Source organism: Muntiacus reevesi, chromosome 1 (assembly GCF_963930625.1).
Source record: "Muntiacus reevesi chromosome 1, mMunRee1.1, whole genome shotgun sequence".
Classification (NCBI taxonomy): Eukaryota; Metazoa; Chordata; class Mammalia; order Artiodactyla; family Cervidae; genus Muntiacus; species Muntiacus reevesi.
In genome coordinates this window covers 197,477,979-197,494,843 of record NC_089249.1, presented here as the reverse complement: position 1 = coordinate 197,494,843, position 16,865 = coordinate 197,477,979, and the positions used below count along the sequence as shown (strand labels likewise).

The following is a 16,865-nucleotide window of genomic DNA, read 5'->3' as shown; positions in this document are numbered from 1 at the left end:
AAAAGAATTCTCTCGCGTTCGGATTAAGTAAAATGGCACAAAATGGGCTTGGCGTGCTGCCTGATACATGTGAACGCTTGAGGGGCAATCGTTGTCACAATGGACTTTTCTCTGTGTACCACTGTTTGGTGGTGGTGGTTTAGTCGCTATATCGTGTCCGACTCTTGCGATCCCATGGACTGTGCCCGCCAGGCTCTTCTGTCCATGGGATTCTCCAGGCAAGAATAGTGGAGTGGGTTGCCATTTCCTTCTCCAGGGGTTTTTCCCGAGCCGGGAATGGAACCTGGGACTCCTGCATTGCAGGCACATGATTTAACAGCTGAGCTATGAGGGAAGCCCTAAACTCTTGTAACAACTGGAGGTATTTGGTATTTGCAGACTGGAGGTTCTGACCCTTTCTTGCCGGGTGGGATTCTGAGGGATACGTTTGAAAAGCAAGGAGTTAAGAAATTGTGCTCTTCCGCTTTCCTTGTGCTGTCTGATTTTGGTGAATTCTTTCTTTCACCATCTCTCTTGTTGCAGGACTTCTCTGTGATCTCTAAGCCTTATCACCTATCCTCCCCCCACCTTATTTCCCCAAGCAGTGCAGTTTGTGACTCATTCCACCCTCTCTTGCCTCACAAACAACTGAGGATCAGGGTTTTATTTATTAATTGCTGTTTAGAGGAAGTGAGGGTAATTTCCTATTATCCGGTTGAGGAAGTTCAGGCTTGAGAGTGATGAGTTATGCTCGGAGTCAGTGGGGCATTTGTAACTCGAGTGTGTGTTTCTTTCACTATGGATACTGACTCCCCTCTAAGACGACAGGGCAGGCAGTTCACCAGTGAAGTGTTTACCTGGAGAATATGCAAGAAGGGGAGGGTTGGCACCCAGGGACCTGTGATCCGTGTTAGTAGCTTCAGGGCCTCTTGTCAACAAAGCTAAATTGGAGGGCTTTAGCCATTATTCCCCCAGATAATCCACAAGCCTTTGATGTTGATAGAGCATTGAACCTCCCTGTCAATTGGTGGTTGAGGCTGGTATGATCTTCCACTAGGGTCTCTGAGAGGAAAAATCCATCGCTTCTTGCTCTTCTATTAGGGATGTGCTCAAAATACACAAACACCATCAGCTTATACACCCATCTGCCACTCTGCCCGAGCAAGTCTGAAAGTAACTGGAGTTCTTCTCTTCTACTTTTGTCAGAGAGTGTTTTGTCCCTTCTCTGGTTTATTTATTTTTGTAGAAAAGCAAAACAGGGAAAGGTGGAGGCGACAGAGTCTAATTTGGCAAGGCCTATAAGGATGACTCATAGCCTACAGTCCCCCTGGGGACGACCCTGTAAACACTACACCTGGAGACCATCTGAGAGGCAAACTGGTTCACTTTCTTGTGAGGTAGTTGTTTTCTGCTGCTGGTGGTCCAGAATCTTTTGTCTCTAGGCAGAAGGTAAGGAAAGCACTTTTTGTTTGAGCCCTCCTTCATGCCAGGGCATAACTCCAAATCTTCCTTCTGGCTCTGGCTTCGGAGAAGAGGGAGAGGTTTCTTTGTTCCAAGTACAGGTTAGGTGTGGAGCCCCCAAGCCTCATTCTGAAGTTGGACTTTACCAAGCTAGAATAGTGGTGAGAATCTTTGAGACTTCTGAAACTGCTTACAAACAAAACAGCATTTGAAACTGATTTTTAAATAGAACATGGGTTCCCAAGACTATCCAGGAGAGAAAGGGTTTCCAAAACTTAAAATCTGAGGCTTGGTGTCTGGGGATATCAGCATTGACAGGCTCAGTACATGTTCTTTTGTTTGTTTTGTGGGGGTGAGGGTTGGTTTGTTTCTTTTGCTCCTGAGTGCCTCTTTAGTGGCCTGCACTGTGCTGAGCGTGCCTGGGAGCTGCTTAACTGAGCAACATAGTCTTGGGATGGGAGGCGGCACTCACTCAAAACTCCTTAGGGTTCTGGGTCCAATGAAGCAGGTCCCCTAGTGGTTGAGAGAAAGACCTTAGGAGTCAGAGGTTCATGAGGGATGAGGTAGTGGTGTCCCATCCATTGCACATCCCTATTCTGTCCAGATGGTGCTAATTGAGGCGTGGAATTGAGAGGGGATCAGGGAGTGTCTGATAACACATCGCTGAGTGACGTCATAGGTAATTAGTGAGTTTGCTTCTCCCTTTTTGAGTTCTTTTGGACCCAGGATTAGGATCTGTCAGATTGTGGTGATAATGTTAAAAATAAGTCAAATGTCTGGTGTGTGCTTGCTTTACCTGACTAATAAGAATTTTCATGACAGTTTCCCAGGGTAAGAACTTTAATTAGTCCCTCATGCCAGAGTGAAAAACAAACTCGGAACAATTAAGTAAGCCTGCCTAAGACCAGGCAGCCAAGGTACGGTAGAATCAGTCTACCTCTGGGGCCCTTGCTGCAACAGAAAGAAGGGATGAATGAGTAGCGAGAGGCCCTTTCCAGATCAACCCCTGAAGCTTCTGTGAAAGTCAAGTTTGCGTGCTGCCTTTTTGGGTGAACTTTTCTTTTCCCTTCCCTTTAGGCAATTGAAGATGAGGGAGGTAATCCTGATGAAATTGAAATTACCTCTGAAGGAAATAAGAAGACATCAAAGAGATCCAGCAAAGGTATGGAGGGTGATGTTAGGCGCTTCTTTCAAACTGGCTTCCTCTGCTAATGTGCCTGTGGACTGCCCTGTGAATCTTTGATGGACCTTGCATGGAGGTGTGCATTTTCTTTCAAGATCTCTCCATTGTATTTTTGTTTCCATGGGATTTGGGAAGTCTCGGCACAGAAGAGGTACTGACACCTTTACTTGTTTTCTTCTGTAGGTTTCTTGGCAGCTGTTGCTTATTCAGAGTCTTAACCTTCTTGAGGTAGAGAGTGTTTAGGATTACTTGAGTCTCCTATTGCTCTGACCTGTGGAAAATAACTTCCCTTTTAAATAACGCCTGGCCAAAAACAGAGTTGTCACTTTTACAGATGCTGCTTTCAAAAACTGTCTACCGCATACAAACCAGGTTCCACATGGCATTAAAGACCCTCACCATTGCCCCAGACGGTCCCTTCACGCTCCCCACCCCTCACCACGTTCCTCTATTACATCCACCTGCAATTAGGTCCCAAACCTGTGGTTTACTCCATCCACTCCTCTTTCCCATCTGTCTGGATTCGAGTCCTAGTTCATCATGAGACAACTTCTGATCTCACCAGTAGCAAGTTTTCTCTCCTTAGGTCCTCTGCACAGCCCTGGCCTGAGTTTCAGTGCTGACATCATCCTGCCTTGTGTAGCAATTAGGTTGTTGAGGACAGGGTCTGCTTCTTCCTTGTCTTCCTTCCTGCTAGTATTTACTCAATAAATTGAATTCCTAATTGAATTCAGTGACATTCAACTGTTGTTTAAGAAAGGATCAGCTAAAACCAGGCAGTTGGGCCATCTTGAAAATTCTCTAGGTAATTGAAAGTTTTATTGCTCAGGCCCCGAAATGAAATATTTTTACCTGGCCAGTGGTGAAGACCTGGGTGTGAAATGTCTGAGAGGCAGGCACCAATATGGACTACGCTGTGGTATATTAGCTCTGGGAGAATAGCAGCCAGTGTCATCACTTTGGAGTGACATCACTTGTGTGGTCCACAGTTTGTTATGCATTTTGACTTGGCTAAGTCGATGTTTTTGCCAAGGCAGAGTACTGAAAAATCAGAGAAAGACATTTATTGGGGGGGGGGGGGTGGGCAGAGGATATAGCCCGTGGAGTTTGTTTTTGTTTTTAAGAAAAAGAAATCCTTGTGTTAGGGTTTTTAGGAACACAAATATGCATGAAATAAAGGAGACAACCGATTATTAAAAGTAGGCATATTTTCCCAGATTTTTCTGTGTGTCTACCATTACCTAAAAATAAATGCAGAAAGATGTAACCAGAAACCCACTGTAGTTGTCTTTCCATTAAAAAAAAATCCGTACTGTGCACAACATCCTTTAATTTACTTTTTTCACTTAGCATCTAAAGGATATTTTCAATAATGCAGAAAATAAAGACCTCATTCTTTTAATGGCTAAATGTTCGTCCTTCTCACTGTAGTTGAGCTCCTCAGTTTTATCACTAGACTATTTGTTCTGGTTTTCAGCATGTCCATGTGCCAGAGTTACCTCTTCTGAAGGATTACGTTTTTGTTACCTGAGAGAAGTAGAATTCTGGGGTCAAAAGATATGTACATTTATTTTTGAAATAGTTATTAGCAAGTGGCTTTCCAACAGGCTCTACTGGTTAGTAACTAGCAACATGGGCAGGTACCTGTTTCTTTAAATTCTTGCTTAATGCTAAATATTATTTTCCTTGTATTTGTCTGAATTTCTCCACAGGTAAAGTGTCCATTTACATTTCTTCACAGATTAGAAAATTTCTGATAATTGCCCATCTGTATTTTCTCAGTTGCCTTTTCACGCCCTTTGCTCATTTTTCTGCTTGTCTTGTGAGAGTGCTCGCTCTGTAAAATATCGATTGTTTTTTTCCTAGTCTTTCATTTGACTTAACTAGTTTGTTTTGACTTAACTAATTTGTGATGATTTTGTCTTTAAAGTTTTAATCTTTAATACAGGCAATGCAGTTAACCTGTTTTATTTGGTTTTAGATTTTATGTTGTATTTTAAAAGGCAGTCCTTTGTTTTAAAATTACTTTTTAAAAAAATCTGCATCGCAAAGTAGTATTTATAGTTTTATTTTGAGTTCATTTGGAATTTATTTTTGCATATGATGTGAAGTTAAATAGGGATCAAAATAATGGGATTTTTTAAATATTTGTTATTTATTTATTTGGTTGTACCAGGTCTTCATTGCAGCATGTGGGATTTAGTTCCCTGAACAGGGATCGAGGGTCCCCTGCATTGGGAGTGTGGAGTCTTAGCCACTGGACCACCAGGGAAGTCCCAGTGTGATACATTTCTACTAAATTCCTAGTGCTCTTGCCCAGTCATAATCCCTGCTTGTCCCTCCGTCCGGAGGCTAGGGGAGAATACTGTTACTTTGACTATAGATGATTAGCTTTGCCTGTTATGAAACTTCACAGGAAGTAGAACCATTCAAGGCAAAAAACGGCATAGGTTTCTGCACTATGTGGCTTGTGGAATCTTAGTTCTCTGACCGGGGATTGAGCCTAGACCCTAGGCAGTGAGCTCATAGAGTCCTAACCACTGGACTGCCAGGAATTCCCAATACAAGCTCTTTTCTATCTGGTTTCTTAGATGCTTACAGTCATTCTATTCTGAAGTTTTACAGTACTTTTTCGTATTCAGTAGGGCTACTTTATAAGTTCTCTTGATTTATTTTACAACTGCCTTATTAAATTTTAAGATTTTTACTGAAAATAAGAGTTTCTTCTTCTGTGCTATTTGAACAAACTGAAAATACTCTGAAATCTGATTATTTTAATCAGAATCCTGTAAAGCTTCCAAACTAGTTTTGCACCAGTACTTTGTTTAATAGATCACTTAAAGTAATTTAACTAGAAAAGCAAAGTTAGCATGTTTTTAAGCAATCAAATACATTTTAATAATTGGCAATGTTTTGAATAGATACTTCACAAGAGAGTATATGTAAATGACCAGTGACCACATCAGAAATTGTTATGTTTAGCTATCAAGGAAGTGAAAATTAAAATGATTAGAAATACTAGAAAACAACTATTAAAATGGCAAAGATTTGGAAAAACAAACTTCCCATACACTGCTGTGGAGTATATAAAATGATGCAACTTTTGGGAGAAAAATTGGCACATAAAATTTTTAAAAATTCAACTGAAATGTTAATACATCCCAAATTATTCTATTTCTGTGTCTTTAGCCAAAATAAATGAAAGCATAGGTCCACAAAAACTTTGAACATGAATGTACAGTGTATCTTTTTTTGGGAGACATAATTTCATGCTTAGAAAAGATATAAGAAAAATACAAGAAATTTTCATAAATTCTCACCCAGATTCCTGAAATGCTATCATTTTAATGCATTTGTTTTATCCTTTTCATTCTGGAAAGAGGGAGGGCAGGAGGGGAGGGGAAGAGGGAGAAAGAAAAGGATAAAACAGTTATGTATTGGTGACATTACCATTTTCTGAAGAGCACAGACCACCTGTTTTGAAGCCTGTTTTTCAATTTGGGTTTATTGGGGATATTTCTGGTGGTGGTTTTTTTTTTCTCCCTTCATGTTTAGGTTCAAATCACGCACTTTTGTCAGAAATACCAATGGAAGTGTTATTTTTCTCTTGTTACGTGTCTTCCTTAGAGGCACATCCTGACAATTTGAGCGGGTAACTTGAGGTGGTATTGGTTGGGTTTCTCCACAGGAGAGTTTTTAATTGTATCTATGGGGAGGATACTCGGAGACCTAAAAATACCATCTTTCACCCTCCACTAGTGTCAGCATCCACTGATGCTGTGGTTGTCCAGTGGTGATTTTCTAAATTCATCACTCCATCTATAGTGTTGGATTTCTTCCATAAGAGTTAGTAGCTTGCACTTCTCCCCCACTTATCAGTGTGAACTTAGAGATTCTTATTCATTAGATGATAAGCCTTTGTGATATTTATTTTGATGTTCAAATTCTCCCTGTTAGACTTCTGCAAGCTGGCCCCAGTATCTTCTTAACATGTTCATATCACTCTTTGAACACTTACTTTCTGGCACAAGAGGGTGTTCCAGTGTCTGTTTGCTTTCCCTGCCCTGCTCTGGGAATCAACCATCTCTTCCAGATGCCCTTCTTCATTTTTGCAGAGTGCTAGTGTACTCTTTGCTGAAGTGAAAGTCTCTCAGTTGTGTTCAGCTCTTTGCGGTCCCATGGACTGTAGCCTGTCAGGCTTCTCCATCCATGGAATTCTCCAGGCCAGAATACTGGTCTGGGTGACTGTTCCCTTCTCCAAGGATCTTCCCAACCCAGGGATGGAACCCAGGTCTCCTTTGTTGCAGGCAGATTCTTTACCATCTGAGCCACCAGGGAAGCCCATAGAAGAGAGCAGGTTGCCATGCCCTCCTCCAGGGGATCTTCCAACCCAGGGCTCAAACCCAGGCCTCCCGCATTGCAGGGATTTTTTACCGACTGAGCCACCAGGGAACCCCAAGACTAAGGGAGTGGGTAGCCTATCCCTTTTCCAGGGGATCTTCCCAATCCAGGAATCCAGGGGTCTCTTGCATTGCAGGCAAATTCTTTACCATGGAAGCCCTACTCTTTGCTGCAGGTGTCAAATTCTTGGCCACTGCTGGGTCTCTGAGGTCCTTTAGTCTTCTTGTACCTCATGAAATTAAATACTAGTGAAGCAATCCAAAATGAGTTAATGACGGCTTAAGAAATGTGGGGGGAAAATGGCTAATATGAACAATGCACTTGGAAAACTTGCTAACTGGTTTTAATTGTTCTGCTTTGTTTTTGACTTGCCAATGAAACGTCATTTGCAAGTCAAAGACTTAAGCAAGGTATTGCCAGAGGACATTAAAAATAGATACAGTATTCTCAAGTAATAGGTAAAGCTACAAGGAAATACTTAAGTAGTATGACATAAGTAATTTTGAGAAAGTTTTCCTAGATATGATGACTTGACGGCGTAATATTCCCAATTCCCCTCAAAGTAACCTAAAAGACGTTTTGAGATTTGTCTGTTTTAATATTCATCAAAGAGAAAATACAGAAGAATAACTCAAATTGAAAAACTGTTGCATTCTTGCTCTCATTTTAATGGTAGAATATTAAGATTTTCTTAATGAAAGATACCAGAAATAGATATAATTGGGAGAAAATGTTACAGCATATAAACATCCAGAAAGCATTCAATATTCCTATGAATTAATAAGAAAATAGCCAATTGAGTTCAGAAAAGAGACCTCCTTGGTGGCTCAGACGGTAATGAATCTGCCTGCAATGCAGGAGACCTGGGTTCAGTCCCTGGGTCGCGAAGATCCTTGGAGAAGGAAATGGCAACCCACTCCAGTATTCTTTCCTGGGAAATCCCATGTACAGAGGAGTCTGGCAGGCTACAGTCCACGAGGTCACAAGAGTCAGACACAACTAAGCAACTAATAACACTTTGACTTCATTTTCATGAATAGACAAGTCACAGATAAAAGAAGAAACAAACAAGGCCTGTATACAAAAAAGAAAATTTCTTAAAGGAAAGCAAATAAAAATAATATCATTTTTGCCAATTACACTGGTAAACTGGTACATAATTCTCAATAATCCACATTGACAAGGGTGTGAGGAAGTGAGTAGTTATTGGAGATGGTAAATTAATAAAGCATCTTTCGTGGCAGGGGTGACCAAACTGTGAAACTAACCATGGAGGTGAGTCAGCGTATAGGGCAAGATAATTTTCCAAGGCCTTCATTAACCAGAAGCAAGTTACAGAATATACATACGGTGTGATTCCTTTACATAGCAAGTTCATTTTCATTTGAATGGTACGTGTGTAAATCCACAAGATGTTTTCAAGGGCCACCAAGCTGACAACAATGGTTACCTCTTAGAAGTGCAACGGGGAGAAGGGAAAAGAACTTTTTCATGTATTTATGAGGGTGGATCTTTTATTAGTAAACTAAAATTTACTGTGAAGTGGTGAGAATCTTTTAATGAGTATACTTGTGAGAATGTATTTGTGTAATCAAACAAATTTTTAAAAATACCTTCCCACGTGCAGCCAGCCACACTGGGTCCTGGGGGAATTCCCAGCAGGAGTCTCTGGAGGGGTCTAACTAACAGTTGAGTTGGACATTCTCCCTGAAGTAGAAGCTTAATGGAGAGAAGAAATGGAAATCCCAGGCAGTGGGGCAGGGAGAAAGAGAGACAAGAACTGCGAAGCTGCATGGGCCTGTGGTTTGGAGATTGCGAATGTGGGAGGCCTTTTTACTCTTTGGAGGAAGAATTTGAGGGGTACCTTTTCTCTTAGTAGTACCAAAAACAGTTGCTTTAGTTTTTGCCACAGTGATAGTTCTCATTCACATTAATTTCGGATTCATTGAGACACATTGTTTTTCATCTTTGGAAAGTAGGGTACCTTTCCCCAAATAGTGATTGTTGGTAAGCATCCCAATGGGGATGTGTTTTCCATATTGAAGACTGGATGTTCTTAGGACTGCACATTCTCTTGACATTGCTTGTTAGGGCATTTCTTACCTGGGAGAATTCTCCCCTGGAAGGGATTCAGGCTGCAGTGTACCTACCTGTGCGTCCTGCTTGTAGTGAGATCTGGATCTGCCTGATGAAAACCTGCTGCCTTCTTGTGAAAGGGAGAAAGACAGTAGAAAGGGTGGCAAGTTTCTGGTAGTCTGCTTAGATTTTTCCTACTAACTCACTGGAACTGGGCAAAAGCCAAAGTGCATATTCTAGAATGGTACAAGTCTGTTGCTTGTATATCTTCCTAGCATATTTATAAAGACCACTAGGTTGAGTTCCAGACATTTTTGAAGCTCGGGGCATGTTTTGCCATAGGATACTGAGGTTCCCAGCCAACTACCAAGGCTATTTGCAATTAAAATAGTTCTGGGGAAAGAAAAAATTCAGAGAACGTGAGTGAAGTTAGAATATGGAAAAATCAAGTAACACATGGTATAGGAAAATTCTAAAGTCTGAATTATGGTACAAATGATTGTTGTTAATCGTTAAGTCATCCCGACTCTTTGCAACCCCATAGAATGCACCAAGTCAGACTTCCTTGTCCTTCACTATCTCTCACAGTTTGCTCACATCCATGTCCAGTGAGTCGGTGATGCTATCTAATGATCTTATGCTCTGCCGCCCTCTGCTCCTTTTGCCCTCAATCTTTACCAGCTTTTCTAATGAGTTGGCTCTTTGCATCAGGTAGCCAAGGTACTGGAGCTTCAGCTTTAGCATCAGTCCTTCTAGTGATTATTCAGGGCTGATTCCCTTTAGGACTGACTGGTTTGATCTTCTTGCAGTCCAAGGACATCTCAAGAGTCTTCTCCAGCACCACAATTCGAAAGCATCATTTTTTTGGCCCTCAGTCTGCTTTATGGTGCAACTCTCAGTTCCATACATGACTACTGGAAAAACCATAGCCTTTACTAATTGGACCTTAGTGTGCAAAGTGATGTCTTACTAGATAAATACTTAGTAGCCGAAGAAATTCGTCTTTAATTTGGAGAATGATGGTGCTTCCCAGGTGGCTCAGTGGGAAAGAATCCACTCGCCAATAGATGCAGACATAGAGTGTCAAGAAGAGGAAAACAGTGAGATGAATGGAGAGAGTAGCATGGAAGCTGCACTAACATATGTAAATAGGTCGCCACTGGGAATTTGCTGTATAACTCAGGGAACTCAAACTGAGACTCTGTAATAACCTAGATGGGAGAGGACATGTGTACACCTGTGGTTAATTCATGTTAATGTGCGATAGAAATCAAACCAATATTATAAAGCAATCATCAATTAAAAATAAATTTTTTTAAAAAATTTTATTTTATTAGTTGGAGGCCAATTACTTCACAACATTTCAGTGGGTTTTGTCATACATTGACACGAATCAGCCATAGAGTTACACGTATTCCCCATATATTTTTTTTTTAAAAAGAAAAATCCACCTGCCCAGTGCAGGAGATGCAGGTTCAGTCTCAGTTGGGAAGATCCCCTGAAGTAGAAAATGGCAACCCACTCAAGTATCCTTCCCTGAAGATCACATGAACAGAGAGGCTTGGTGGTCTCAGTTCATAGGGTTGCACATGACTGTGCACATACTCACACAAACCATATAATGCTATGAAAGAATATAGAAAGCTATTCACAACAAGGTAGTAAGTGAAAGGATTAAAAAATGGCAGCACAATTTTTAAAAGAGTATGTGTATATTAGTAGCACAGTATGGAAGGATATCCATGCCCCACTATATGACAGCTCCAGGACTAACTCTTAGGTGGTAAAATTCTGAAAGGTATTATACTTTCTTTTTGCTTTTCTGTGTGTTCCTTTTATGTGGTTGTCTCTGGGTAAACGTGTTCCACATTCCTTAAGCAAAAAGCAGCACATATAATCTTTTTTGTTTGATTGATTGTTCTGGTTTGTGTGGTTTTTTGTTAGTTTGGGTTTTGCTGTGCCAGGCTTGTGGGATTTTAGTTCACCTACCAAGTTTTGAACCTGAAGCATCTGTAGTAAAACACAGAATGCTAACGACTGGAGTTCCAGGGTATTCCCCACAGCAGCACATTTGTATGCAATACTCTTCTCCCCATAACCAAAGCCACTTAACATGACGGACAGGCCTGGAAAAGGTCTGGATCCTTCCACCTTATTAAGAACCCATTTCTAGTGCCTCATACTTCCACAGCTAGTTGATAAGAAGAGAACCACTTCTACTAGGGGTAGTACGGAACTCCCTTATCCAGATTGGATTGAATTATTCCTGGATTACTGTGTTCCTAAACAGAGAAGTCCCATGGGTGTTTTAGGTTGTCTTTCTGTACTGCTTAGGGTGTATAAAAGTGAAAGTTGTCACTTCTGAAAAATACATATCTTTGATCTCATGCTACAAATTATTCCTCCAGGGCGCAAACCAGAAGAAGAGGGTGTGGAAGATAATGGGCTAGAAGAAAATTCTGGGGATGGACAGGTATGTGAACCTCATCAGTGATCAGCTCCGTGCATGGACCAGGGCCTGTCATCTGATGCTTGTATTTTTCTTTATCACAGGAGGATGTTGAGACCAGTTTGGAGAACTTACAGGACATTGACATGATGGATATCAGTGTGTTGGATGAAGCAGAGATTGATAACGGGAGTGTTGCAGACTGTGTGGAAGATGATGATGCTGAAAACCTCCAGGAGTCCCTGTCTGACAGTAGAGAGCTTGTGGAGGGGGAGATGAAAGAACTTCCAGAGCAGCTTCAAGAACATGGTGTAGGTACCTCACCAGGGTCTCTAGGATGTACCCTAAATGTAAAAATTCCTCAAACAGCGTAACAGATAATAACTAAATTTGGAATTATGTTCTTTTAATGCCATTTCAGTACAATGTTTGGCTGGTCCATTCACATCACAGATGAGTCTGAAAGCACACTTTGCTTCATTGAAAAATGGTGTCTTGTGAGAAATAATTGTATCTGCTCTCCATTTGATTAGTGCAGCATTAAGCATCTTGAGGACACTATTCTAGCCTTCTTGTTATAGGAGATTTCTCTGTAATGTAATAGCTGCGATGCCTCAAATACCAAAACAGGTGGAAAGTTGGTCTTTTGCTGTCATTGGATTGGTACTCCCCTAGTCAGTCTTAGAATACTGTGACCTTGTTTTTAAAGCCTTAGCTTTTATTGTGTTAGGATGAAATCCAGGGTACAATACAATTATGGTGAGTATTACTTACTGAATTCTGTCTGCCAGACATTAGCTGTTAGTTCCTTTCATCCTGTTAGCCACAGATACATAGATGCTATTATGCCAATTTTTCAGTTGGGAAAATTTGAGGGTAAAAAGGTAAAGGTAAACATCTCCAGGCAGTAGCTCTTATGAGAATAGGAATGAAGGCCAAGGTAATTCCAGATTCCATACACTTAACTCATACATTGCGTTTTTTTCAGTGCCGTTAATTCAGTGGATTATGTTATTCCCTAAAGGATGAATGTTTCTCAGTTAGACAGAAAAGGCGATTAAAAAATAGAAGCCCTGAGACATCTTTGAAGGCATTTCTGTTATTGCTATTGTAAATTTTGTTCTCCGTTTATTTTACAGGTAGAGGATAAAGAAAGTATAAACAATTTAGATACTTCATCATCTGACTTCACTATATTGCAGGTAAATTATTGTATGGCTCAATAATTTTAAAATCAAAGGTTAGACTACAGTTTCTGGAATCCACTTCTGATACAGTCCCAACTAAAAGTCACTGCAAGATCTGTTTTCCTTTTTTGGCCTCCTAGAGGGAGTTTAGCTTTCAACTTTGCTGAATAGAATGTACCTATTGAGAAGGGCTCATTGTTTCAACTCCCCCACCAGCACTGAAGGTCTCTGCAGTTAAGACTCTGGTCTTTTGGGGGGCTCTTGTTAGTTTCATCATTAACAGATCAAACCGTGGGGTCTGTCCTGGAGGGCCTCCTCTGCAGTAGAAGTACTTCTAGGTGAGACATGAGACTGCAAGGGCAGCACCCCTTCCCCAGGACAGAAAAATGGGGCTCAGACAAGGGTGCAGGAGGATGGGGTGGGGTGGCCACAGCACTGACATCACAGCTGGGAAAGATGGGTTCTGATTTTCCCTTTGGGAAGTTTGTCCTCTGTCCTCAAAAAGTACACAGTTCTCTTGATGACTGTAGCATCTTGGCTATCAAACACAGGTTAAACTACCACCTGTGTTAAAAGTTAAATGAGAACAAATAAGATGTAGACTGACTTTTAGGTATAGTTTGCATTAATATGGATCTTAAGTTTCCTTTTACTTTTTCTGTCAGCCGATGTTGGTTTAAACTGTTGAAATAAACCTGAGTATCTGATTTTCAGAACGTTTTTGAGGAAATGAAAAAAAGGCTTATGCCAGTCCTTGTTTTTTCTTGTTTTAATAATGTAACTTATGCTAATTAGTTGGAAACCACCTTTCAGACAAGACCTTCATTTCTCTCTGCCAGACAGGGGCTGGGTGTGATTATTTGTGAGCCACAAGCCAGCCTCCAGGAGGGTGCAAATCAGAAGAAAACTTGGTGAAACTTGGTTCACCATTCAGATTAATGTCTCTCCAGCTGCAGAGACAAAGCCTGTTCCTGACTCAGAAAGAAAAGGAGGAGCAGGCTTATTTTCTTGAGTGTCTCCTCAGGTTTAACAGTCCTGTGTACATTGTCCAGTCAGGACAGTACATATAGCCCGTTTTTCTCTAGGGAAAGTTAAGAGAGAATCATTTTGCCTAAAATGATTGTTTTCCTTCTGTGTAGAATCTTTCATTCCCAGCATGAAATGGGAAAAAAAAAAAACTTGATTACCAATAAATGAAACTGTTATAAAAGTGACCCGTTTTCTAGGGCTCCCCAGGATGGCAGATCACTGCCCAGGGAATGTGCAAACCGTTCACATGCATGTAACTTACACACTGAGCACCTGTGCTGTCTCAGATGCACAAGGAGGGAGGCTGGTTGCCATCCTGCCTGTGTGTAAACAGAACGGTGGGTGGAGACTGAAAAATGGACTCAGGTCACACAGCCATTGCTCAAATCTTGGCTCTGCTATGTGTCCTTGAGCAAGTTTGTCAACCACAGTGTACCTGACTCCTAATCTTCGAAAAGAAGGATGATACTAATAGAACCAACTTGGTAGGGCTGTGTGGTGATTGGTTAATATATGTGTATGTAAAGTGCTTAAATTTCTGCCTGGAACCTAGACGATGCTTATCAGAATTGGCTGGAATTCTAGAATATTGTCCCTTGAGCAGAGGGAATGCAGGGGCCAATGACCACACATTGAAAGTCCCTTTCTTTAGTTGGGCAGGCTCTCTGTGAGCACATGGTCCCTGCACTAAATGTGTAGGACTTGGCCTGGTGTGGGATGAGGTACAGATGAGCCTGTGTGGAGGAGGTAGGAATGGGGGTAGTAAAACCAAGCGCTGGTGTTGGTAAGGAGTAAGAGTGGTGAGACTTGACAATGGCTTCCTGGGAAGGACTTTAAGGATGTTGAAGAATTAGAGCTGGCTCACTGGGTTATTGATTGAAAGAGATGAGGAAGAAGGCAGATGTGATACTGTAGGAACTCGATTGACCAGGTAGATGGGCAGGTGTGTGTTGTGAGCCCACCGCGCACAGTTAAAACATGGGTCAAGTCACCTATGCCTTCTTTTCCTGATCTTTGGAATTTTTGGAAACTATTACTGCATTAGTGAAAAATGATTATCTGGTATAATGTGTCTGGTATTCTGCTAGACAATAAAACTATAAAACTGAAAGTACAGCTATCCAGGCATTTAAGACAATTGAGAAAGACAGCCATGTGATGGGTTCATCACCATTAAAAGTGATAATGTTGCCAGGCGCTGGGAAATGCAGCAAAGCACAGGACAACAACAAACATGGATAGTCCCCTGGGGCCAAGTTGGATAAAGTGCGGCACCAACTCTCCTGCAGGCTCTTGCCTGGAACAAGCAGGTTCCTTCGCCTGTTGCATTTGTGAGGTTCCTTGTCTGTGTTTTAAAAATTCCCTTCTTAGTTGTTATACTTTGGGGTGTAAATAAATTCTAAGTTTCATCCATCTGGCACAATTTTATTTATGTTTTTTGTTGCAGGAAATTGAAGAGCCGTCCTTGGAGCCAGGTACTGTTAAATGAAAAACTTAGCAACGGGGTTTGGAATCATTCTAGTTTTCCACTTTCTCTGTTTGAATTCTTTAATATTAAAGTTATCTTAACTATAGTATACATTGTTTTAAAGGTTTACGATCCAAAATATACCAGGATCATAGAGATTGGAAACCCACCCATATCACCAGATCTGTGAAAGTGGCTGATTTCTCATTTTGTAAAGCATATTGGTGAGATGAGATTATCTCATGCCTTTTTAAATGAACACGGCACTTAAACAGATGTAAGAGAGTTTGGATGCCTCTCAAAAGCTAATACTTTTGTATTCCACAAAACAGATCTTGTGATATTGGGCAGTGTGTTAATTTTGTGGTTTTTAATTCAGGCAGTGCAGGCAGTGGTAGGGAGATAACATTTTAAAGCATTGAGACATAACTGGATTCCAGAAGAAGAAAAAGTTTCTTCATAAGACTTCCAAACAAATACTATTCACTTTCTGGACTACAAATATCTCAGAGCACCGATGGAAGAGATTCTGGTTTTCATGTCGGACTGTTCTGTTAAAAGAAATTCAAAGAAATTTGGAAATTGAGCTCTGTTCAGTGAATGGTGATACACTGAGTTAAGCAACTTGGACTTTGGAAGCTAAATTTGGAAGAGTCATATATACACGCCGACAGAATGAAGACTGTCAAGAATCAGCCAGAAGGTGTTGGGGGTTAAATAAATCTCTGGGATGCTTTTCTCTTCCATGTAGCATAGAGGCTTACTCTAGCAGTCGGTCGGAGTGCAGGTAGTGTAACCAGTGTTAAGTTTGTGTACCCGCGGGTTTTCCAATCTCTGTGTAGCTAGCAGTTCTCTTCGTGTTAGTGTGGCCGCCGTGCCAGTTCCGCATTTGTGATTGCTTTATTTCCCTGGTAATTAAACCTTGTGCCATTCTATTCCTGTTAAATCCGTAGAAAATGAGAAAATACTCGACATTTTGGGGGAAACTTGTAAATCTGAGCCAGTAAAAGAAGAAGGTTCCGAGCTGGAGCAGCCATTTGCACAGGAAACAAGTAGCGTGGGGCCAGACAGAAAACTTGCGGAGGAAGAGGACCTTTTTGACAGCGCCCATCCGGAGGAGGGTGATTTAGATTTGGCCAACGAGTCAACAGCACACGCTCAGTCGAGCAAGGCAGACACCCTGTTAGCGGTAGTGAAAAGGGAGCCCGTGGAGCAGACAGGCGATGACGAGAGGACGGACTGTGAGCCTATAGGGCTAGAGAAGCCAATTGAGCAGAGTAGTAAAGCCTCAGAGCACACGGAAGCCTGTAGCGAGGAGGCCGCGGAAGCGCCCCCGGAAGCCTCAAGCCCGGACCCCGGGGATAGCAAAGAAGACGTGAAGAAGTTTGCTTTTGAAGCTTGTAATGAAGTCCCTCCGGCTCCTAAAGAGTCCTCAGCCAGTGAGGGCGCTGATCAGAAAATGAGGTTTGTTTTTTCTCAGTTTTAGACCAGACGCTATCTCCTTTTCATTGGTCGTTTAATGACACACATGAGCTGTTTTTCTGCAATTGGCCAGCCAGACTGATGCAATTGTAGTTTATCTCTAAAGAATGTTTGATTTCTCTTTGTTTATTTTAAGCTGATTACATAATC

At 41.4% G+C, this 16,865-nt stretch overlaps 1 protein-coding gene across 8 annotated transcripts in view; it reads left to right on the top strand.

Annotated features, from left to right (window-relative positions):
• The window catches only part of SAFB (scaffold attachment factor B), a 63,381-nt gene that overhangs the window by 35,972 nt on the left and 10,544 nt on the right, over window positions 1–16,865 (top strand). For 7 of the 8 annotated variants that reach the window (XM_065917960.1, XM_065917959.1, XM_065917961.1 and 4 more), the window contains 6 exons: window positions 2,518–2,602; window positions 11,509–11,573; window positions 11,654–11,864; window positions 12,693–12,751; window positions 15,213–15,240; window positions 16,187–16,697. In XM_065917960.1, coding sequence (XP_065774032.1) covers window positions 2,518–2,602; window positions 11,509–11,573; window positions 11,654–11,864; window positions 12,693–12,751; window positions 15,213–15,240; window positions 16,187–16,697 — 959 coding nt within the window. The remainder of the gene's footprint in view (window positions 1–2,517; window positions 2,603–11,508; window positions 11,574–11,653; window positions 11,865–12,692; window positions 12,752–15,212; window positions 15,241–16,186; window positions 16,698–16,865) is intronic. The other variant, XM_065917965.1, reaches the window with a different exon arrangement.